Source organism: Amphiprion ocellaris, chromosome 22, assembly GCF_022539595.1.
Source record: "Amphiprion ocellaris isolate individual 3 ecotype Okinawa chromosome 22, ASM2253959v1, whole genome shotgun sequence".
Taxonomy (NCBI): domain Eukaryota; kingdom Metazoa; phylum Chordata; class Actinopteri; family Pomacentridae; genus Amphiprion; species Amphiprion ocellaris.
Window position 1 is genome coordinate 10,318,425 of NC_072787.1, and position 25,994 is coordinate 10,344,418.

Below are 25,994 nucleotides of genomic sequence, written 5' to 3' on the forward strand. Positions count from 1 at the left end.
TCAGAATTAAATTCAACTGTCTGACGCTGTACATTTGAAACAGCACATTCCAATCAAATGTTAGCAAAAGCGCGAGGACAAGGGCTTCTTTAATGGAGGACCACAGCTTAAACTGTCTCAACTAGTCACAAGGCTTGCTCAAATGACTGCAAGCTGTTTTTATCCTTCACATCTCGTTTGTACCGCTTGCCACAAACACTCAGCAAGTTCACTTTGCAGAACTTCATCGAACAACAGCCTTGTCTTCTGGCTCATTTGCGCAAAACAAATTCTTGGGGAACACGAAAAGTACACACTGGATAATATGAAACAGAGTCAGGGGTCATGAGCTGCGTATCCCTTTGATTTATTGGCACAGGATTAACATCATGTTTACATCTGATAACAAAACCACTTGGCTTTAAGCAACAGGCAATATGCAGAGGCTCTGAATTTAAAAACATGAGTGAAAAGTCAGCATTTAGAAAGAGAACAGAGAATATTAGGGTTGTTAGATGAAGATATCAGTCCCATCATTTATCTGCTGAATGGTTCTAGCCGAGCAAAGCGTTACAGTCAGAAAGCAATGACATTATCAATCAGCAAGAGGTATATTTGAGGTCTTCCTCTAAATCAAACACATATATTTAGTGTTTTCTCCATTACTCATTACTTTCATGATGTTAATCTACAGGTTCAGCCACCACTGCCATGATCTGGCCTGTTAATGGTGCTAGTAGTAAACACCCAGCCAGCAGCGGTAAGGCTTTCGGAGGCACAGATCATTGTTCACGTCACAAAAAGATCCCTCGGCCTTTGGGTGCTCTTTTTCCTCTGTGTGGACTCCCTCCCTTACTCCTTCCCTCGCTCTCTCGCTGCCTCCCTTCGTCCTTCTCTCTCCAGTAGCCCCCGTGGGAGCGTGAGGGTTGAAATGACACACAGTGGCTGACTGTCGCCCAGGGGCCTGGGTTCTGGCCTTGGCTGGCTGGATCTGTGTGGCAGCTGGTGAGCCCAGTGCCCTCTCTCTGGCCTGCAGCATCAACAGTGGCGGTAGTGGGACTGATTGGAGCCTCACTCTGATCTCTGACTCTGGGGCTGATGCTCAACTGCTCACTGCTGCCCACACAACTGGTGGTGAGGAAGTGGAACAGAGAGCAGGAGTGTAATCAGGAGTGAACAAAAACACACACACAGGAGCTAAACTGTCCGGTGAAATGGCCAGGGTTGCATGTAAAAGCGTACAAATCCTATCAAAAACAATAATTGGACTGAAAAGAGCACAAAGACTGATGAGATACAGGGTCAGAGAAATGGCAAAACAATATGGACTGTGGTCCTTGTGGGGTTATGATGCTGAGCCAGCCAGTACATGGATTTGGTGGTGAAATGCATTGACATGGCAGGTAGGATGCTGCATTTCTCAAAGACATAATGCACCGCTAGATAAGCACCATCCTAAGTCTTCTCTGAACCTGTAATACTTCTCATCACATGTTCAAGGCCCAGATTAAACATCTTAATTTATGAACAGAAACACATTTTTTTCTGAGCTAGCGGCCCTTCACCGCAAACCAGACAGCCTTCCCTTTGAAAACAGTCATATGAGATTTCTGAAAGTCACACATATCCCGCACAAACAACATAAACCAGCTAACCATCTCTCATCACTGAATAACGATTAAGACACCAGACTTTTTATAAATAGCGTAGCATGACAGAATGATTGAGGGGTTAAGATGACACAGAACCTTCTTTCTTTCTCCTCCAACTCTTGCTAAAACCAAAACCCAATGCTGCTAGGCAATGCAACTATTAAAAACACTGACATTGTTTTAAGACTTAGAACTGAAATAGATTTTTATTAGCATTCCTTAGTAGAACCTTATACACTAAAACATTTTTCCCACTAAATTTTTTTGATTAACCAAAGAGGAAACAGACAGAGTTCAGGTATGTGACTGAAAAAACATGGAGGCTGGAATCATGATCCAAAGCAGATCGATATGATCATGTGGGAACATCCTCAGCTTGTGATGTGATACACTCTTGGATTTTATGAGATTATACGCCCAGGTCTGGTCCAGAGGACAGAGAGAGTGTGATGAGTCAGGCTGGGTAGGTGGGGTTCAGGTCTCAGTGGTGTCTGCTGGTGTAAATTCTGTTCTTGAGCACAACTACTGGAGGGAGGTGATGTCGGACACCGGGATAGTGCTGGATGTGGTCGAACCACCTCGTAACGTTTACGTACTGCTCCTTCTCCTGGATGGCCAAGTCCACCTGGATGAGAGAAGAAACGTTTAACTGATGTTCAAGGAAAAGCATTTAGCAGCCAGGGTGAAAGCAAGTGATGTTCACAGTGGCAAATGCACTTTTTTCTGAAAGATGGAAAGTGTTCTTTCTTGTTTAACATTTTAAGTAGGGCTGGGAGTTTAACACATTAATTTTGATTTATTAATTACAGAAAAAATAATGCATAAAAAAACCCCCAGCACATTTAATCGTACCTTTCTCAGTTCCCTAATTTCTGGCACACTAGTGACACTGATGAACACTCCAGCCCAGTAGGTGGTGGTAGTGAACCTAAAGTCTGTTTGCCAGCTATAAAGAAGATATCAAGAAAAGTTTGGTGAACATTTGGAGGACGAGACCGCATTGAGCTTGTTGGGCACAAAGTTTTCTTTTAAAAAACTTCCTGATGGCAGCTTGAATAAAAGCGTGGCTGTGTGCAAATTGTGCAACAAAGACTTTACTTATCACTTATCACTGTAGCACTTCAAGCCAACGGTATCACCTCAATGCAAAACATGTTGCTGTTAGCACCAGAGCTAACGATAGCTACGACAGTCCTGGTACCGGCAAACGGTGTTGCCATCCCATAATAGACCACTTATCAAGACAATGAAAGTGCAATGAAAGTACAAAAAGTCTTAAAATGTTGAATATAATCTATAATTGCACTTTGAGTTTGCAGTAATCTGTGAATGTAGTGGACAGATGAAAAATGTCGATAAATATAAATGAAACAAACATTTTTGTTGTTAAAGTTCACGTATAGGTCTATTCATTGAATCAGTCATCAAATAAAATTTATTGAAACTGAAAAACTTTACTTATTGTGTTAAATATCGCTATTTGACAAAAACGCGATTAACTGCGTTAAAAACAAAGCCTCTAATTAATACGATCATTTTTTAATCGCATCCTACCACTAATTTTAAGTAATAAAAAATGTTCTGTCCTATTTATAAGGCCACCCCACGAAAGATTTTCCTAGTTGACCAGTAGACATTACTTCTATGAGTTCCGGTGCTTAGAGTGTTGGATGGGCTAATAGTGTTAACACTTACCTACACTACAGAGAAATATAAAACTGCAGCTCATAATGAGCCTTTATAATATACATCTTACAAGTTCATGCACAAACTGAGCTGCAGAAGCAACAGAAACGGGTTGGCTAAGGAGTGTCAGAAAAAACAGCAAGGAAATTGAACATTTAGTTATTTACCCTAATCATACAGTGGACTATAGGATGATGAAATGTGGTCAGCTAGAGCACCTCTTCCTCAGTAAATAATTACAAAAACTTATAGGACCTTCCATAATGCTGCCACCAGCCAGTTGCTCTTTAAGAAATCCTCAGTTTTTACCGGTTATGTCTGCCTCTTCACTTGCCCTCTCAGGGTGATTGTCATTTAGCATGCACATGACATGATGAAGTCTCCTCTTAGGGGCTGTTTGATTGACTATTAGGGGGCATCCATACTACCTAACTTTATCAGTTTCTGTCTGAAAAAATCTCAAACTTCAGTAAGAAATCTGCAAAACAGAAACACTGATTAGATCAGTGGTTCCCAACTTTAAAGTCTGAACCTGAAATATTCTTAGCTACCAAGATACAAATCTGAAGGGTCATGGGGATAATTTTCCTAATAAATAAGAAATATTTGTAGTTACTTGATTGCTGTTACACAAAACTGTTTTCACTGTTCAAACTCTGTTTTATTCCTAGTGAAAGGTCAGATATTTTCATCACACTGGGCCTGAAGAAATACTTAAAATGGAAAAACCTGAGAAGAAAATAACCTTTTTGGTTTAATCCATCATAAGTCAGGTCTACACTGAAAAACAACGTGTGACATGGGTCACAAGCAATGTTCCCTCTAATTTTTCATGAGTCTGAGCAAACACAAACTCCCTGAGCGGTCCCTTGGACCACTGTGAGCAACATGTGACGTGTGCACTGTGGTCACACCAGCATAGCATCCATCCAAGTTACATGGTTTATTAAAACAATCAAATTACAGCATTTACATTTCTGTTAAAACACTTTGTCAACAGGAGCCAGTTGAAGGCTGCAGTGATTTTGGTGACATTACAGTGTATAAGAGTGAAGTTGAATATTAATATTGAATATTTGTGTCTCTCTTTGCTGTTGTAGCGGTTTTGCAATTTGCAGACGGTCCCTGTGCACTCCATAGACACCTATGTTATTTCTGCAGCTTGAAAGACAGCTACTTTTGATAAAACTGGGCTTGTAGCACATTGTCTACCTTACAACGATGGGAAGGAAGCATCATTTATGTTTTGACAACCTATATCTAACGAGTTACTGATGCTGAAAGTCCGAATCTGTGAATATCTTTCAAAGTTTACCGAACTTGGGGCCACTACCACCCAAGGAGTGGTATATTTAATTTTGACAAAAGCATTTAGCCATACTTAAAGCTTTAAGCGCTTTATTAACACAGGACTAAAATTTTTGTATTGTTTTATGATCACAGGTTATGTCTGAAAAGAAGTGGCATCATTTTAAACAATGAAACCACACTAATAAAATGTAATGACCAACCAGTGTGCAATACTAGATTCCACAAAAACATAAAAAACTGAATGCAGAATACTGGACAAAGAAATTCTCTACAGACATTTTTTTTTCATCTAAATCTAAATCTTATCTTAACACAGTTAATATATGAACTTATTTATGTGTATGCATGTATTTTTTGATTTATTTAGTATTGTTAACATATCAGAGTTCTGAGTGAGTTTTTCTGTAGATAGGGAAAGGCCATTTATTGATCACATATAGGCTATTAAGTAAATTTTTATTAAAAACTAAAAAGCATAAAAAAGAAACAACTCAGGCATTTATTGAGTCACTAAAACACTGTAGAGTCTACGACCACATCAGCATGATCATAAGCATCCTCTGGTAAATTCACAACCAGATACTGATGTCCCTTACCATATGGACTTCAGGAGATGATTGGGGGATGATAAACTGTGACCTGTTGGTTGGGTCCTCTCTATTCTCATGTTTCTTACATGTTGGTCTCCTGATGCTGCCTTACTTCAGCCAGTCCATGAGCAACAGAAAACACAGTTTGCCCTGTACCTATTGCCACTAACGCTGTCAGGCCAGGGGTTCGAGTCTTCCCACTCACATCGGTACATTTGCAAACGTTTTTGCTTCTTTGGACGTGGTGGAGTTACAGGTGTAGATATTTTTAAACGCACAGGAGCAGCAGCGTCTGTAACCAGGCAACCCGTGACAGGACCATAGGACTGGACAGGACCGGACGTCTCCGCTGGACCTCGCATCGGGTCCTCGCTACATAGGTCCTACGAAGATGAAACTGGCTGCCCTTAATATTTCCTCTGTTTTATTTTGTTAACTGTAAGCACAGGAGATTCACCTGCTTGGCATTTCTGCCTGTCGCACCTCCAGTGGTGCCATTGTGCAGGCTGCAGGGTCGTCAGCCGGGAGCCACCCTTCTTTGATGTTTCGCCCCATTATTCCCGGAACATCTCGGGGTGGTGGGGCAGCGGTAGGGACGTCTTCCTACCACTCCCTGCAGCCTGCTTAGGATCCTTCTTTTCCCCATGCCTTGTCCTACCTCCGGAGCCAGAGCCAGAAGCTTCTCTGCTCTGCCTCCTCCGCCAGATCTCGGAGTGCCCGCTTCCTTTTGGGACCTGTTACTCCCAGAGTTTTCAGGAGCCGCTGAGTGGATGTCCCGGTGAAGCCCCTGCACCCGACTTCCACTGGGAAAGTAAAAGTTTTCCATCTAGCTTGCCAGCACGTGGCTGACAGTTCCGCATATCTCTCTTTCTTCCTCTCATATGCAGCCTCCATCTCTTCTTCCCATGGGACAGTCGGCTCTACCATGATCACTGTTCTGGCAGAAGCTGACCATAGCACAATGTCTGGGCGTAGAGATGATGTGGTGATCTCTGGAGGGAATTTCAGCTGGCGGTTGAGGTTGGCTGCTAGCTGCCACTTACCAACTAGTGATAGGAGGGAGCACTCGGCGTTGTGTGTGTGGGGTGCTGAGTCTCTCTCCCTTGCCTGACAAACTGGATCCACTTCTGGGCTCTAGATGTACCAGCCCTGTTTGCTTCCCATCTGCGGATTTCCAGTGTCTCTGCCAGCTTGCGCAAGACCTTATCATGCCGCCATCGGCACCTGCCCTGCGACAATGCAGTCTTGCAGCCGGACAGGATGTGCTTCGGGTTTGGGTTTGAGATGCAGAGCTGGCAGGGTTCTTCGGCGCCATACCAAACCAGGAGGTTCCGGGGGCTTGGGAGTCGGTCGTAGGTGGCCCTGATCCGGAAGCTCAGTCTTGCCTAAGGGGTTCCTCCACATGTTGGCCCAAGTGATGGTCCTGTTAGTCACAGCCTCCCAGATGGTCCATCTTCCTTGTTGTTGTTGGCTCACAGCTGTGACCTTAAAGCCTTCCTCTTCCATCCTGACAACTTCGGAGATGACCAGACCTTTCCTCTCCTTCCTGGTGACTTTAGACCATCTCTTTGGTGCTGCTCCCCATCCTAAGCCCGCTCTGCCCTGTTGTGTGAAGCCAACAATTTCCTGGTGTTTTAGTCAGTCTATGGCTTGGTCGACTGCTTGGGTTACGTTCCACTTGCATCCTGTTCGAACACGAGTCTTGGCAGTTTGAATGGCTGGGTCTGCTGAGTCTCTTAGTTCAAATAAGAGTCTCACCTTCTCCTTTTTGTACCCCATGCTGATTGACTGCAGTGGAAGTTGTAAGGTGTTTCTCCCAAAAAGTGCTGTGGTGGAGAAGCATCGAGGAAGGCCAAGCCATTTCCGTATGAAATTGTTGGCTTTTGCCTCCATTTTCAGGACGGTTGTCAAGGTGATATCACTCAGTTTCAGAGGCCACATCAGGCGTTGGTATAGCGTAAACTGGTAGCACCAAACCTTGAATTTCCCTGGCAGGAAGCACTGGTCGATCTTGTGGAGCCCATCCTGAAGTTGGGTTGTGATGGTTGCAGCCACGCTCTTATCTGACAAGTCAGCCGTGTATAGTCTGCCAAGGCTCCTCACGGGTTCTTCCACCAGTAAGGGAATCCTTTCGACATCCACAGTAAAGAGGGTGTTGTCGTTCCTCACTCCCTTTCGGATCGACAGGCTGCGAGACTCTACGGGCTTGATTTTTATGCAGGCCCATGTGAGCAGCTCCTCTAAGTGTTTGAGGAGTCTGGACGTGCAGGCTGCTGTTTGGAGCAGGGTGGTGACATCGTCCATATAGGACCGTTTGGCAGGAAGCCTTTGGCCTGTCTGAGATCTCACTTCTCGGGTCATCTGTCTTCCGCCTGTCAGGATTACCTCGAATGCTGCTGTGAAGAAGATGGGAGAGATGGCGCATCCCATTGCTATACCCTTCTCGAGCTGGTGCCAATCAGTAGAGATATCTCGGGTTGTATAACAGACATACAGGTTGTTAAAGTAGTTTCCCACTAGGTCCTGGATACATGATGGAATGTGGAAGAAGTCAAGGGCATACGTGATGAGCTGGTGGGGAACTGATCTGGAGGCGTTCGTGAGGTCCAGCCAGACAGCATGGAGGTCCGACTTGCTGCGTTTGGCTGACTGGATCTGCTCCCAGATCATCACAGAGTGTTCCACGCAGCCGGGGAACCCTGGAACACCTGCTTTCTAGCAGTGGGTGTCAATGTACTTGTTTGCCAGGAGGTAGTTGGTCATGCGTCTGGCCAAAACGGAGAAAAAGATTTTCCCCTCCACGTTCAACAGGGCAATGCCTCTTCATTATACAGTTTTGATGAATGCGTGACAGACATGTCCGGGGCATTTATGAAAATACGGATCAATTTGCACATAGCAACAATTAATTGTCAAATAAAGGACGATTCCGTATTTTAAGGGACGGGTGGCAACACTAACTCCGACAGCCATTCCGTCTTAAAAGAATCGCATTTCTTTTTTACTTTGGCTTGGTGAGGGGATGTGCCACTGCCCGTTTGTTTTGCCATTATTATAAAGGGTCAACATAAGCAGCACTTAGCATCATTAGCGTGTCTTCACTCCACATCGGCCACACCGCTCTGCTAGCTATAACGACGGTGGCTGCACAGAAGGACACCTGTCAATGACGTTGATTAGCTGTGTAAATACGTATGTCAATCGCATCATTGGCTGGAGCAGCCAGTCACCGGTCACTCACTGACTCACACTGAAAAATAGCACAGAATGAATTGTTATGTGTTTATTTTATTTTCAATTTAGGTTGGATTTTTTTTCTTTTGGGCGCAGCGCATATTTTCTGTGTGCGGATACTGTGTCAGCAGTGCGCAATTGCGCACGCGTGCAGCGTAGAGGGAACAGTGGCCACAAGTAAACACTGTTTCATTTCATATAGTCAGAAGCCAAATGGTCGGGAAGCACTGATTTAGACTGATAGAAATTCTGCCAGCAAAATAACATGTACCAAAATAACATTCCACTTTTCACTTTTTAAGTGTGAGAAGTAGAAACAAGTGGCTGCTTTCACTGAGACATTTTGTTCTTTTGAAGGATGTACTCCTCTTCAATGTCCAAAACAAGCACTGATAAACAAAATATGTAGGTTACACTGTGGGTAATCGCAACTTAACAGATTTCCCAACCTGAAACTGATTGCTGGCCGTGATATCAATTTTTGCAGTAAATGTCGGGAGGAGCCTAAACTTTAGGGTAAAGGCCATGAAATTAAAGTTATAGGTTAGTGTCGTATATAAATATTTTCCTGTTTCTACACACTGCAGGTGTCAAACTACAACATAAAAGCACAATGGCAGAATTCATCGTAATGTCCTTGGAAAATACATCTTATTATGCATGTGGTTGTTCTTTATCTAATTAAGTGTGAGTATGGAAATACCCCAACAATCAGCCTAAAACCATTCTACCATCAGTCAGGTTTAATGTTTGTGTGATGTTGTTTTCCATGAATTGAACATCAGCACAGGCTATAGTTAAGGGTTGGGCTAGCTGACCCCCTGTCCCTGAGGTTAAAAACCACGCTGATTGCAAACCAAAGTGACGCTCCTCTGCCCGGTGGCTGGGGGGGGGGGGGGGGGGGGGGGGGGGGGGGGCGCAACCTTCCATCTCCGTCACAACCACTGACATCTCCCAACATGTGATCTCTTCCTCCCTCCGTCTCATTCTGCCTTTCCCATTTCTGAACTCACTTCTTTTTTTTTTAATCGTGTAAGGCATAAAAAACTTACTTGTCCCTGGTCTGAGGCTAAAGACATCACTTTAATGCCACATCACTTCATTTGTTTGAAGAGAAGTGAGGATGTGTTTATGATCCGTGTGTTAATTGCCAGCTTGTTCTTGATGCCCTTTAGCCATATGACTAGTCTAATTGTGTGCTATGTGCAATGACAAATTGCTTATTAAAGTTGTGGTTTGACTGAAGTGAATGCTGATAAGGAGGAAAAAGGATGGGAAAAGGGATGGATGGATGAGTCCTTGGTAAATGGTGCTAAGTATGTACTGAAACACAACAGATCAATCAATTCCTACTTTGGAAAACTCAGAAAATCTACAGTTTCCTTCAAGTTGTAATGACACAAGTATTTGCATGTGCCCTGGTAGAACACCTTAAATACAAATAGATTATCTGATCTTTCCAGAATTCATGTTACAGCTGGCTGAATAAAGTGGGGAGATCTGAAGGTGCAGCAGTAACTTACTATGAGTGGATGGATTCCATAGTACATGAGAGTATCGGCTACAGTGAAACGGTTCCCTGCCAGGTAGACCTTGTCTTGCAGGTAGAGGTTGAGGTCCTGAAAGAGGAAATTTCAAAACATAACATGCTATGCAAATGAGTCCATTACTTATGATAATTTATGCATTATGGTAAGTATTTCTATGTAAACACACTTGTCTTCACATGACAGATGAATACATTACATGAATCACGAATGAAGCTCCCTTTAAGAGGAGAGGTGATGCTGTTGGACTTAGAAGCTGTTTTGCATTTCATTTTAAAGACTGTTGTAAACGTGAACCTTCAGCTTTGTGAAGGACATATTTTCTTGTACTATCATTATTATTTCTTCAACAAAATTTGACCCTCTTGATGGACAGTACAGACCTCAAGGGGAGACAACAGCAGGTTCATTAACCTATATATCTGTGGGTGCGTGAGGTACATGAGTCTGGATCGTGGCTAGCGTGTGTCTGTGCGCTGTGCAATGTGGATAGGAATAATATGTAACCTGAGGGGGTATGTCATCTCTCCCCATGACTGGCGACTTAGCACAGATGCCGTACAGAACAGGCTGTTTGTTTATTCCACTTCCAAATGACTACAACTCTTGCTTGCAAATCTAATGAAGCCGTCGTAAACTTGGGCAGCATTTTGTGTATGTCTCAGCGCATGTCTGTGTACGCAATGCAAAGTCGTGCATGGAAGTGCTGGTCCCAGAGGAAGGGACCATCTTTAGCACTTGTACATTGTGGGAAGGGAAAACTCCACACACACAGAGCATCTTGGGGGCAAATGGAGTTATTGTGCGGCAAGAGTGGGTGATGCCAAACAAGGCATGAAGACTGCAGACTTCCTCCCCTTCCACCATTAGATCCTTGCTTTTCTTAGCCTACAGCCATGGAGATGAAGCCCAGTCGAGCATCAGAGGAGACACAGCTCTCCTGCTACCCCCCACCCAGCACATGGAGCTCAAACCTGGGTTCTTTTCTACCTGCCCCCGCCTTAGCTGTGCATTCATATAGTTGGTACGTTTAGATAAAATAATGCTGGAAAATTCTGTAGCAACATTTAGACAGCCAAAAAGTAGCATTGCACAACAAGAGAGTTTGGCCCAAATACTTTAGAAAACTCAAAAACACCAAAAACTGTGCAACAATTCCTCTAAGTTTTTTTGCCCTTTTGGTAGGTCATGTAGTAGGAACGCACTACTGTTCCTTTTTACATGAGACAGAAGCTGAACAAATAAATAACTAAGAATACCTTACAAGACATTTATGTTCCAACTGCAGGACATCGCATGTCTGTGTCCATTTACTTCTTCTGTACTTACATATTAAGGTGATGTTAACTACCGTAGCGACCCTCCAGAAATAAATTTCTATTGTTGCTGCCTTTCTTACATTCAGATACAGTGACCTCTTAAGTTTACACAACTTTATTCTTCAGGCCTTCAGGTAACCTTTACTATCGATGCCTAACTCCGAATTCACATTTTTAACTGCTGAATACATTAAATGCAATGGATTAAAGGAAAAACTTTGAAAATGTTTTCTCTTTTTTTATGCTGATGGTGCACTGAGTTTTGTCAGAAACAGTAAATCATTGCACTCTGTTCACTAAAGACACAGTGATTATTAGATACAATTAGCTAGATTCTGAGACATTTGCATCATATAGCAAATGACAGTATTTAAATTCTGTAGCAGCAGGAAGTCACCCAGTACCAGGATAATTGGTTTAAGGTGGAGTGTCAGACTCTCCTCTACATTCAGCTACCTGTGTTCAGGGCCAAATGACCTGGTGTCTTTGTCATAATATGACATGAGTGACAAGATGTTTACTTTGGAAAGAAGTCTCAGCTTGATAAACTATGAATTCCTCGTGTGCATCCTGGGGCGAGAAAGTTTAATAAGTCCTGCAGTTGACACTTTTTATCTGTGGATAATTTAATAGGAGATGACTGGTATGCTTGAAAGAAAGACGCAGCTAAAGCAGCAGGACAGGGGGCCACTGGGCACCAGAGCTGAGCTGCTCAGGGCGACTTCCTTGTGGAAGTGGCACCATTAAAATATTTAAGAGGCCTGTCCAGATAACATGCTGCCGTGCAGCATGACTTCTCAGCCATACGACAACAGTGTGTCATACTGAGAAGTGCGCACACACATACACAAATACACAGACACTTCATGCTGACAGGACGGTGCCAAGAGGCGCCTAGCGTCCAGCAGACCAGTGGCTGGCGATCCATTTCAGGCTGACTGGCATCAGGCACATTAAAGCATTTTTCTCTGTCATGTGAGGCCATGTCACTTAAGGGCCATACATCAGTCTGTATTCCTGTCGCTTGTGTCTTAACAAGGCGCGCACACACACACACACACACACACACACACACACACACACACACACACACACACACACACACACACACACACACACACACACACACACACGCACACACGACAAAATGCAAGAGAAACAGAGATGCTGTGGTGCTTCTAATACAGTTCAAATAATTTCTCTAATAATGTTTTAATGCCAGCATAGACAAGCTGGAAGCAAAACTTTTCATCTGACTAAGCCTTAAAAGATCAGGATTAAAACTGTAAATACATATGCAAAAGTATTTTCTTAGAAAAAGAGATTTCAAGGTTTCCTTGAATATCTGCCTCTGTACCTTCAGGATGAACTTGATGTCTTCCTTTGTGCAGCTGTCCAGCTTGGTCACTCTGTACTCCAGCCACTGCTGTACCACTGCCCTGCTCTCTGCAGTGTCACCCAGCAGCTCTGGGCGTTTGGCTTCTTTCGCCAGGTGACAGGCGATGGTCGCCAGCCCCAGCATTGGAGGCCCATTATTATTCTGTAGCACAGGTACCTGCAGGGTGAAGTGTGAGAAACAGAGCAGTGAGATGTCATAAACTGAATTTTGTTTTATTTAATTGAAGTTTTGACACAATAAGCAGTCATTTCAATGTGCTAGACACCAACAATCAAATGGTGATTTATTTCCGAAGATAGACAAATGTCAAATTGATAACTATGCATTCATGAGTAAAAGTGTCTGTCAATAAGGGAGTGTCTCATGTGCACAGTGTTTATCGGTGTACAACTGATAAAACTGATTCATTTAATGAGACTGGGTTTGTAGGCTAACACACAGATGAGCCTTTTATATAGAGGTGAGAGAGTAATTTACAGTCTTTTCCTTGAAGCCTTCTCTGTTGTCTTTCATTAAAAACTCAAAGTCATGAATTCTGGGATCTGTCCTGTTCCGTCTCTCTTACTTCTTTAAGTACACACCCACTTCACAGTATTTAACCTGTGGTGGACGGTGACAGCTGACTCCACCTCTCGCTTCATTTCTATGGACGGCCATGCTCAAAGCGTGGAGCTGTTCCCATTGTGCTGACTTGTGGAAATAAGACAGCCGGCAGCAATTGTTGCTACCAGGTTAAGTTGAGGTTTCAGTCCAATTCTGACTATCAGAGCAACTCAGGTGTCCACTGACCGGCAACACAAGGTAAAAATGCCACTAAAACAGCCTTATTGTCAACACACATGCCTAGCTTGTTAGCATCCCCCCGTTAGCTACACTGTCCTAGTTACAGCTTACAAGCTTCCTTTCTAATAAAATGGCGACTTCACACCAACAGCGCAGGGCACAACAAAGAACTGTCATATCACCTTTTTATCCCCCTGTGTGCTGTACTTGTTCGGCTTTTTCAGACCCAAATACTTCTCCAGCGAGGATAGCTCCCGTAGCGCCATGTTTCTGACTGTCAGAGGAACAGTGCGGTGTACAGCTGCTGTGATTGGCTGAAGTTCTTAAGTCTCGCCTTCCAATGTTTGACCGACTGTAGAGACAACCAATAAGAACACAGTATGCGTGTCTCATCTTTCGTTAGATTGCATCAGTGACAATGACGATGGCTTATTCACTTATCAATCAAAATATAACAAAATAAAATAAAATATTCAAAACTGTGCCAGCTTGACAAAGTAAACTGCAAAATTATGAACTCAAATACCACTATGTTAATGTTTTTTTTCACACATTAGCAATCACCAATAGAACCACAGAGTTTTATGTCAAGAGGGAGAGATATTAGTGTTATTCCACATTTTTACAGAAAAAATATTTATCTGAATTTCAAGAATACTCAAAAAAGACATCCTTTTCATAACTGAAATAAGGGCACAGCTGAACAAAAATTAAACGACCTGACAAAAGATTACAATACCTATCTTGCAGTTGACAGTGGAAATTATTTTTACATTTCATCTGCAACGTTTAAACAGATCACTTTGCGAAAGTTATGATAGATAGCAGACAAATAAACAGCACATCTGTTGTGGTTTTATGTGTGAAATTTGTGTATGTTTGACCACATACCAAAGTAATTCCCAGTTGCTGACAGAATTAAGGTTTAATCAGTGCCCTCCCAAACTGCACTTTACCAATACAGCATGCTGCTGTTGAATATTTGCATATCCCAGCATTCCCTAGGTGAACTCAGCTCTGTAATCCAAACTACCCTGACGGCATGGACTGAACTGATCAAAAATGAATGTTATGCAGTCCTGCCACTTCATAGCAACATGCATGTTATCACAGAAGCTCTCTTGTGAAGATTTGTAGTCAAATGGAATCAGCATTGACAGTAGGAAGTCTGGAGTTTCAGTCTGAAGTCCTGCGGCAAAGTTTTCTGTCCTGCCTGTCTGTCTCTGCAGTGAGTCCCGGCTGTGACATTGTGTGTGCCTTGTTTGTTTGGATATGTACTGTGCCTTCACGATTTCCCCATAATGAAATGTCACCTGTCAGTCAAAACTGGGCTTACTAACTCCATACTGTCCAGGTGTGTGTGTGTGTGTGTGTGTGTGTGTGTGTGTGTGTGTGTGTGTGTGTGTGTGTGTGTGTGTGTGTGTGTGTGTGTGTGTGTGTGTGTGTGTGTGTGTGTGTGTGTGTGTAAGAGTTTGTGTGTATATATGTGACACCATAGAGAATGACAACTGGGCTGAGAGGTGTCACACTTCAAGCTTTCCTTTCATTCCCAGCAGATCGTCTTTGTAACAGCTCACCTGGATGACAAGACTTGCGGTCATGTCAGCGACTCTAGCAATATGAATCAAATTCATCTTTTCCCTCTGGATTTTATTGCCTTAATTTAGACTGCTATGAAATATCCAAGCACATGATGAGTAAGGCAGACAGACGCTGGCGTGTTTGAACTGATGACAGTTTTGGCTGCTTTGACTGCAGTTTACAAGGATTTAGTAGTTGGACGGATTTGTTTAGTTGTAACAGTACTGTTCAGTTTCCAGATCCAACATATCTAAAAGAATAAATAAATAAATGTATACAATGAACAAAAGTATTTTTATATGTTTAAGTTTTCAAAAAGAAATCTGCAAAGTAACCAGTAACTTAAACCCAAATAAATATACTGAAATAAAAATTTGTGCCTGAAATGCACCGAGTAGAATGTAATGCATGTCAACACCTCACTTTTTCCTCTTCTTTTAAAAGATGCCTAAAAGGTTGGGAATGTTTTTTTTAGTTCATCTCTAAAGGTGAAAATAGTGTACAGCACAGTAGCACGTAATGATTCAAAAAGAAAAAAACTACCGGATTGTACTGAAATATTGAACTATTGCTGCTGTTATTATTGTTGTGGTGCTTCTTAATAATAAACATCTTAAAATGCATTTACATTGATGGAATTCTAAAGATTTGGACTGTCAAATGATGATTCAGATTGGACCGTTGCCAGAATTTTCACTCTGCCTATATTCGGACCAGTATTTTGGATGTACACACAGTACTACACTTGAGTATAAATACTTTCAACCACTGAGTGCAGCAATACAGGGGAGCTATTAGGAACATGTGACAAAGTAAAAGCAAATGGAAAATCTGCTTTAGGCTGGACTCATCAACTACTTAATTGAAGGAAATAATTTTCAATGCAGCAGTATAATACAAAGAGGGCCACCAGCAATATTCACTAATATATATTCATTGTATTTATTACCCTTGCCATATATTTTTATTCTTCTGGGTCATGTTTATTCACTACAAAGGAATGAATGGTGAAGACAGTGTCCATATTCATGGACTTTAACCGAGCTTCAAAGCAAACACTGTTCTGATCAGTTTACATTGAGAATACTGGAGTCTCCATGTGTTATCATGGCCAAAATATTCTCTGGTCATGTGGTGTTCCAGATTCTGCTGAGCATTTCCAATGCTGTCATATTTCCTGGCGCATTGTGAAATAGCATCAACTTTCACATGGGATGTCAACTGTGAATGTCTAGCTAACTGTATACAAATGAGCATTATGAGAAGCCTGGGTCATTCTCTCGTCTAATACAGCAGTTTAAGGTCGTATATCCAGGGCCTTTTGATTCTCATATGGCAGCCGCTGTACTTCATGTGAACTACTTTCATTGATGTTTATTGCCCTGCACATCCACTGTATCCGCAATGTTCCCTTTCACCGCATGCACTTAATATAAAAGAACAGATGATATTTTTAAACCCAATTTGTTGAGAAAAAGCTGTCCCAGAAAACAAATTAATTATAAGAATGAGTACACAGACTATCACAAATGATTAGATGCCATGAAACAAGGTAAGGCTAATTCTCTGCATGTTTTTTTTTTCCTCATCCAACCTTCCTTTTTTTTTGCTGTTTGTTTATAGGCTCCAGCACGTCATACACTTTTACCCTAGTGGGGCTTCCATAAATGCATGCCGGCAGCATTAAAGTGCGTCTCCTTTAACTAAATGCCTTGAAGCTGCCACATCCTGTCTGTACTCAGGCGGGCTGAGGACAACGATCCCTAGTGCCGAGGATTAACTGTAGCCTGTGGGAGTTTTCTCATGCCGATTGTGATACACAATCTGGGGTCGCATTAGTAAGGAAATCTACAGTGGGGGTCATTGAATGTGCCGTGGGGCTTCCCAAGCCAGGCATAGCCATAAACGCAGCCTCAGTCCTGGTAGATGTATCTCCCTCTGCCTAGTGTGCAGCCTACAATATGCTGTTACACTGATTTGTCTAGCCGGGACGCAGGGCCTGCAGCCCCGCCTGTCTCCTCTGTTACCTTTCATGACCTAGGAAAGCTCCTTGACTGAATACTGTATTTTAACCACACAGATGCTCACGGAGGGAGAGGGGGGATCGGTTGTGAGTGGGAGACATGAACGCTGTCAGCACAGATTGGTGAAATTGCATATTGGTGCTAGGTCGGATCCCCACCAGAGAGCGAACATGGGGACAGGCGCCAGGCGGCTGGGTGACAGTTTGGGAGAAGGCTGAGAGCTGCGAGATGAAGACAGACAGATGTATGGGGGTCAGAATGCTGCTTTTACCTTCAGCTCCTGTCAGGTTTTGTTTTTGATTTGATTTTGTCCAAGGAAGTTGAGGCTGAAGGCTGAAGACATTGACATGAAATGAGATTTTGATAGATTGGTAGTAGTTTGTATTGTGCAGGGAGTGGGCTTTTAGGTTCCAGTGTAGAATTATGGATGAATTTTGTGATAAAAATACAAATTGTTGAGGTGTTTGTTTTATTATTACTACTCTCTATTTGATTCTATCAAAACAAAAACTATTTCTGGAAGCATTATTTTAGCTCAAATTAAATCTGCAGCTAAAATTCTCGCAATATCGATTAATTCTTAAGACTGTAAAAGGTTGAAAGTTTCTCTAAATTAAATTAAATTTCTTGTTTTGTTCCATTATCAGTCCAAGCCTTAAAGATGTTAATTCACTACCACAATTAAAGAGACAAAAGAAGCACATAATTCTAATGGAGATGTTGGAACTAGTAAGTCTTTGATGTATGATTAGTATATTAAGAAAAAAGCTGCAATCATTTTTCTGTTGATTTACAAACCAATTACTTGTCTGTTAATGTCCTGTTTTGAAAGTTAATCTTAGAAAACCCGAATGTCATCCCCAAGACATCTAATTCGCTTCCGAGCCAGACCTACAATACAGTAAGTCACTTTCAGTCAGCATAGTGTATGACTAGCGGTAGTATTCACAGTGTGTCTTTTGGCTCAGGAGCTGCTGGCTCTGGTAGTGTAGGAGAGTCAGAGGATGCCAGACAAGTCACAGCTCCGGGCCGGGCCTTTGGGCTTCATGACGACAACAGTGATGGGATTATAGGAACCACCCTGCTGCTCCATGCAGAAGCAGGCACCCAAAGGCTAAAAACAACGAGCCGGTCCCACACTCCATCACACACCAACACACACACACATGCAAATGAGTGTATGTTTGAATATGTTTACAGCAGAGGGGGGGGGGAGGAAGGGCTGGATGAGCCAGTGACAAGGGGTAGAGTGATGACATTTTTGTGGCATTTCATGTCTTTCCCTTAACATTTGTGACACTAGATTAGCATTGGAAGGCACACTCATGAATGTATGTGTGTGTGTGTAGATGCAGCGTCTGATCGGGTGAGGCCCTGCAGACAAACAAACGAGTAATAAAGGCAGTTTCTCCATTTCCTCCTCCTCTGCTTACATGCCAGCCCACTAGGCTGTGGGACATGCTGGGGGACACAGTACCAGCTCACTAACAACAAACCCTGTCCCTGCATTCCATCCAGCAGCAGTCACTTAGGAGTATTAATTACTGCTCTGAATTTCCTCCGCCATAGCCATCCGTGTCCCCCTCAGACAAACAACCTCGATGGGAGGATCTTGATTATTATAGCTTCTGAAAAGTCAGATTGTCTTTTATTGAAGTTGCCCACTGGCCATGCAGGTTTCTCTCTCTCTCTCTCTCTCTCTCTCTCTCTCTCTCTCTCTCTCTCTCTCCCTCTCTCTCTCTCTCTCTCCCTCTCTTTCTTTCTCTGTGTCTCATTCTCCCTTTCTGTGTCTCTCATCCATGATTCAGACAAAATCTTGGAGGAAACAGTTATGCCGGTGCTCTCGCTGTGGCCAGGAGGTTGATGAGGGAGACTCCCATGTTGTTAGAGGTCCCAAGTCATGCAGCTCACGTGAGGTTAAAGCAGGAACACACACACACACACACACACACACACACACACACACACACACACACACACACACACACACACACACACACACACACACACACACACACACACACACACACTAAACTGAGGCTGGAAACTGCACACTGAGCTGCTGTTTGGTCCTTCACCAGCAGGGAGCACTGTGGGTCTTTCAAAAATCCCAAAGTCCAGATCTGTTCACCGTCCAGTTACATCGAAACTAGAACTCTGGCTTGTAAAAATTAACTTTTAATCTAAAATAGGAAAGTGAGTGTTAAAAAGGGATGCGATGACAGGCAACTTATAGGAGTATAGAAATTACTGTAACCGTATCTTGAAAAATTTTGATTCCACTATGTTCAGTTTTTCAAGTAGAATACAATGGACCACTTTTTCTGTCCTGTCAGAGTCATACTTATAGCAATCCTGCATAAAATTTACTTTAGTCTAACATTTTAAAATGCTACGTGTGAAAATGTGAATGTTACAATAATTTGATATCATCCTCCACAGTATTCGATGTGGATCAGGTTCAGATGTGGTGTTCAGTGTTCAGTGGCCTGCTGTGTTAAAGTGCTTGGCTCAGGGGCACATTAGTGATTTTTTTCTTGCCATGTTGAAAAGGTTAAAATGAAACTCCATCTTTTTCATTGCAAAGTTTGAAATGTTTAAGAATCACGGGCATATGAGAACGCATTTGGGAAACCTCTGCCCGGCTCCTAATCCTCCCCGCTCATCCGTCTTCATGTCTTTAACCCATTAGTTTGATTCAGTGCCTCTGGAGCGGGAAAGTGAAAGCTCAGGCCGGCACTTGTCTCTCCTATGACTGTGTCCACTATATACCTTTCTCGTGGCACTTTATGGCCTGCTGGAGACGAGTAGAGGGGACATGCATGTGTGTGTGCGACTGGAAAAGAAGACAGAGAGTGGAGGGGGGCGGGTGGAGAGATAGATATAGGGAGATTCAGAGGGTTATTTCTCCCTCTTCCCCTCTCTGAGAGCGAGGAATCATGGTCTGCATGACAGGTCGCTAGCCCCCGTTGGGGGTGATCTATATGAGGCCCTCTTTATTGGCAATTTCAACCCAGGGACAGATGAGACTCCAGCCAGCCAGCCAGCCGGACAGCCAGACTATGATGAAAGCAGCCAGGACTCACCTGTGACTCTCACACTGAAGGCTGGAGAAATAATGCATCAGGAGGTTATATGTGGAGCTATGTGCAGAGTGTGCTGTGTAGATGTATGAGCCGTGAGTGTGTGAGGTAGAAATAATGTATGGCTGCTGTCATGCCCAGAGGTCTCTGTTTAGTATGGAGAGAATCACTGAGCTGTGTTGCAGGCAGATTTCGATTGAGATGCTTTGGATACTTTACATATTGTTGGAATGTAGGGTAAATAATTCACCTCAGAGCAACAGTCAAGAACCTGTCCATGACTTATTGCTTTTGGCTTCCTTGGAGTAACACGGCTGCGAACATGCCTATTTTATAACAAAGCACATACTGCGCTGCATGTGAACCATATAAAACTGTGTCTGTGCTGCATGAATTGAATATTGTTCTGCCTGAGTGCAGAGGAACATTAAAAAGCATTCTAAAACCTGGATGTTAAGCTGATTGTAACAAAACACTAAAGCCACCATAAGAACTAAAACATTACTTTAAGATTCTGATTGAACTGAAACATAACTCCATTCTCCCACACACTTTTCTTAACATCCTGCACTGGGTAACACTGATATCACATTCAGCCCTTTCTCCCAAATCCGTGAAACACATTTCCCAGTTTTCAAAGTCCTGAATTGCACAAGGCAAATCACTGGGAACTAGCATGACAACATTCAAGCTCTGAGCAGACAATATATCCTGAGGCCATTCCTCCACCCAACACGCTGCTGAATGAAAGACAGAAGCTTGCAAAGTGACGAACACCATGAAATAGCCCTGTAATGAACAATTGCTCTCATATGAGAAGGCCTGTTCAGTCAGGAACAGCCATTAGACCCGTCTCTCTCTGTTCACTCCTAATCGATTAGTACAGTCTGCAAAGCATTGATCAGCGGTTTGCTTTCAAGTGTTGCGATGGTGCAAAGGTTTAGAAAATACAGATTTAAAGGCACCAAACAGGTTTAGAAAGAGGAAAGCTGAAATCTACATTTGTGGTTCTGAGCTACAGGAGTTAACAGGTCATGATATTGAAAATTGGGAGAAGCACAGATTGTGATTTGATTAGTATTTTCACATTTCATTCCTTTCTTGTACTGCCTGTATTAAATCTTTTTTAAAATCATATCATCTTAACCCTAATGTTTTTGTTAGGCCATTTGAGACCTCAGGCTCTTTTTAAAAGCTCAAGAAACATACTAAAAAACAGCATATTTGGTGTTTTTACACCAAATATGGAAGCTATTCTGTCACTCATCAACTGTTCAAATCCAGGGAAGGATTACCATTGCATACTTTTCTATAGCTTAATTATACATAAAACAATTGTTGGAGCCCAAACAATAGGGAAACAAAGCCAATATCAACAAAACACGAGGGTCAGCAATGCTTTTTGAAAGTGCTGCCATAGATTTTCATCTCCAAATGGACCAATTAATAATTTGATTCTCTAATTGAAACAACTGTGCTCCAGCTGTTTAAACACTATCTTTAAGTTCTCTGATGAAGAGATTTAAGTTTAGGAATTTAGAATATGGAAATGATCTGACTGACTGATTGAGTGACATATTGTACATGTATCGGTGATATATTTCAAATGTTTTGCCCTTGTGGTGTTCTGTGTGTTGCTATTGGCCAGATGGAACCCGATATGCAGCACATATGATTTCACTTACACAGACATGCAGGTGTACAGGCCTGTGGTATTTAATTTCTGCAAGTTGTAATAGGTTATACATGTCGATGTGTGTGTGTGATGATCTGCTTCATTTTACAAATATATATAAATGACTGTACACACGTGTTTTTAAGTGCACAACACAAGCCAATATCTGCATATATACTGCACAGTATGCCTATATACAGTATACCTCTGTGTGTGCATTGTGTTGTGTACTCTGCAGTGGCTGTCACTGTTTCTCAGTGTTTGTCATTCTGTCTGTCTGTGTTTGTCCTGCTTGCCTCCATGTACACTCAGCCTCTAATTAACTTAATAAAGTGTAGCAATTTTGACATTCAGAGGCCTAATTTGCTCCACAGTAGCGGACCGGCTGACTGGCGTTGCAGATAACGCAGACTGACAGGATCAGAGAAAAGTCTGTTTATCTGGGGAATTAAAGGGTAAAAAGAGGCCTGGCTTAGTGATAGGTGCTCTCCTGTGTGGTGTGTGTGTGAAGGGAGAACTTCTGTGCTTGCATGTGTGTGAACTCAGGTTTGTGCACATTTGCTTGTGTGTTTCTGTGTGTGTGTAAGTGAGAGACAGGCTCCGTTATTACTTAAATGGCTTATGGTATAGTCTAATGCAGGGAGTCAGCTTGTTTAGGCCTATCACCGTTGTCCATCTAAAATGTTGAACTTGTGACCTTTGCCTCGGGTTTCTGCAGGCTTGCTGGTGGCGCTTCACATGCGCCGTGTTCTGTCTTTGCAAATCTCCCTCTTAATAAAGCTATCAGATTTACCGAAAGACAGAGGGACAGAGACGCACGCACAGCAGTGCTCTGTTTGTAGATACAGCCAAAGACAATCTTCCCATCTACCTGGGGGGACCTGCTAGCACCAGCGCTCGTGGCTATACACATCCTCCATCAAAACATCACTGACAGAGAAGTCAAGTCGCTCTCTCTTTCCCCTCCCGCCGCCTCCGACCCATAACCCATTTTTCTTGAGATAACTTTGTCAGATTGTCAACCAAACTCTCCGGTGGGAGCCAAGCCCAAAGCCTATTATGGGGGAATCAGCGCAGGCCGAGGCTGGTCACTGCTAAACGGATACTCCCTCTGTGCTCTCGCTGTCTTGACTGCATTATTGAGACTGCTGTTCCCACATCCGCTCAAGACAGCCAGTTAGGCAGCCGGTAATCAGGTTGCTGAAGTTACACACTATTCGAAGCGGCGTTGGTTTATTGATTACATAAACAAAGATTGGTTATCAGTGAACAGATGTAATGCTTGTAAAAATGTGAGTATAACTGCATTCAGTGTTGTTGACCTCTGGTGTCACTCACTCCTGTTCTGCCTTCCTGCCTTCCCTCTGGCTGTTAGGAATGAAATGTGGGCACTTACTGAATAACCAAAACACTTAATTTAAGTGGGAGTTGTGTTGGGTGGCAGCAGCAGTATCACAGAGATGCGTTAGAGTGTGTGTGTTGTGTGTGTGTGTGCATGTTTTCTTCAACCCCGATGCTTTGTGACATGTCACCCAGGACACTGTGCTATTCCCGGCCAGGAGACCTTGGGTTCATGAATAATTTGCCACCGTTAATCTTGAGCGGTCTTGATTTATTCTGGGATGCCTTTGAAGCGCCAACATGCTGAGGGCTTTGCAGGGACGGCTACCAAACTAAGGAGACTAACAACAGCAATAAAGGGAACTGAAAGAGGGAGAGACACTGTGAGAGGGGAATGAGGGGAATCTATTCTCCTTAGAAAGTTGCTGCTCTGTTTTCAGAGATTTTTTTTTTTTTAAAGATAAGACTCCAAGGCTTTTCACACAGAGAGGGAGTTATTTATTATATAATAGCCAAGAGTGAAATGCTGTTATATCACTGACTTTGCAATAAGGTGAAGTTAGTATGACTTATTGATTTGGCATCTCACTTAAGTTCTCCTGGCTGACTTGACTTGAACATTTCCATACACACACCAGCAAATCTAAAGTGAAAATATCCTGGTGTTGGTAGTATGGATAGTTGTGTCAGTGGACTTTACTACACTGATGAACTGTCAGGTTAGGCGCTGCCAACTGATGGAAAAGTTTGAGTTGGCTCACCAACCAGTAAAACAGTTTTCACAGGTTTCAACTGAAGAAAAACGTCAATTTATGGGGAATGTTCAACAAAGGAAATGAATTTTACTTTTCAGAGTGAATGGAACCAAAAGAAAAATCAAATCTGTGTGGACATGCTAAAAAGGTGCTAAACAAGTTCTTCTCGTTGCCATGTTTACTTTTTAGTGGCACCAATGACAAGGACTTCCATATCGGTCCACATTAGCTGTACTCTCTTTATGCTGTAGAAGGTTGAGGGGAGCTGGACTCTGTCCCAGCTGACTTGGGGTGACAACTCTGAACAGGTCACCAAATATCCCAGAGTAACAAAAAAGAGACAGACAATGATGCACTCATACACCTATGACCAGTTTAGAAACACCAATTAACCTGCTGTGCATGTCTTTGGACAGGCACCAGGAGAACATGCAAACTCCACACAGAAAGGCCAAAGTGACCAACAAGTTCCAGCCTGTGAGGTGACAGTCCTAACCAGTGCACCACTGTGCCGTGGTAATGTACATTTAGAGCCAAATTGCAGAAAAAAATAGGGCTATATTTACCTTTACATTAACAATGGCAGTTGAGTGTCTGCAATGAAAAGATAGATAGTCAAAGCCTGAAGTTTTATAGATGCTGTGTCTTTCCTTGCGAAACAGGAGCTAGCTTTCAGTTGGAACAATAACACCCCTTTTAGACGTGCACTGTTTCTGTGTAATCTGATAGCAAAAGAACATTTTGGTTTCATGTGTAGGTGAGCAACACACCGTCATTTTTCTATAAAAGTTCTTCAGGCAGTCTTACGAGGTTAGACCACGTAACTTTCACTTTTAACATGGCACGATCTCAAATACATTCTGCCACATTAACTGATGGGCACCAAAAGCAACGGTACTTTGAGATTTGTGAACAGATTTGGAGAAGACTTTTTCCACATTTCAGCACCAAATATTCATGCAAAAACACTACAGAGAGCACAAAAAGACACAGTTTGTGTGCCAAAATCGAAACACACCATTACCACTTACTTTGCACAATAATAAGACTCCAAGTCCTCCCTCTGAGGGGAATATCATTGAACTGATGGCCAGCAAAGATGCTAATTAAGCTGCTGTGGTTTGTTTTTTTTTGGCACATCACACAAAATCCAAAATGACAGACAATGGGAATTTTACAATGCTGTCACTAACATCTTTTTAAGAAGTGATACACAGATTTCATGTATAAATGAAGCGACGAGGCCTAAAATCACTCACAACACACACACACACACACACACACACACACACACACACACACACACACACACACACACACACACACACACACACACACACACACACACACACACACACACTGCCCAGATTGTTCTATCAGTTGTTGACCTTCGGATAACAGGCTTGTGAGTGTAGTTTGGATTGGATTGGATTGTTCCTTTAGTTTACTGAAGGTCGCTGGTGCTCTGACACCAACCAACTCAGCCTTTAGAAAATGTTTGTAGTTAAATTGCTAATCATTTGCTCAGGAAATAACAGGAGCATTTGTTTTGAAATATTACACTTGATCAGTTATTGTGAGCTTGGTGTTGCAAGTTAGGTTTGTTATTTGAATTAAAAAAAAAAAAAGCTGACGTTAAGCTTAGATTTAGAGAAGTCTATTTATTGTGAAGCTGTTGCTCTTTTTCTCGCTCCCGGCTGTCTGTCTTTCTCCATCTGTTTGCTTCTCTCTGCAGATGAGATATGTAGTAATGGAGGCTGTTGTGAAGCAGTTCTTTCAATTTTGGTGATAGTATTTCAGCTAGTTATACTCCTGCTAGTTTTCTAGAGAGGACAAATCGAGAGACAGATAAATAGATAGACATGGGTGTAGAGTGAGAGTGAAGGACATGTCCACCCATGTCATCCCCCTATAGACATCTGTGTGACACTCCAGTTTAGCAGTGTAATGACCCGGCACTAACAACTTTCATTTGACTCTATCAGGATCAGTGTCAACTACTGTATTCTGAACCACTGGACACAAATATAGACAG

The 25,994-nt window shown here is 42.6% G+C and overlaps 1 protein-coding gene across 1 annotated transcript; it reads right to left on the minus strand.

The window, feature by feature from the left end:
- Positions 1-322: 322 nt before the first annotated feature.
- eef1e1 (eukaryotic translation elongation factor 1 epsilon 1) lies at positions 323-13,814 on the minus strand. The gene is made up of 4 exons (XM_023299887.3): positions 13,683-13,814; positions 12,676-12,873; positions 9,976-10,071; positions 323-2,256 (listed from the first exon to the last, which is right to left on the minus strand). The coding sequence occupies exons 1-4, from the start codon at positions 13,764-13,766 to the stop codon at positions 2,113-2,115; spliced, it is 522 nt and encodes a 173-aa protein (XP_023155655.1). The 5' UTR covers positions 13,767-13,814; the 3' UTR covers positions 323-2,112.
- Positions 13,815-25,994: the final 12,180 nt, after the last annotated feature.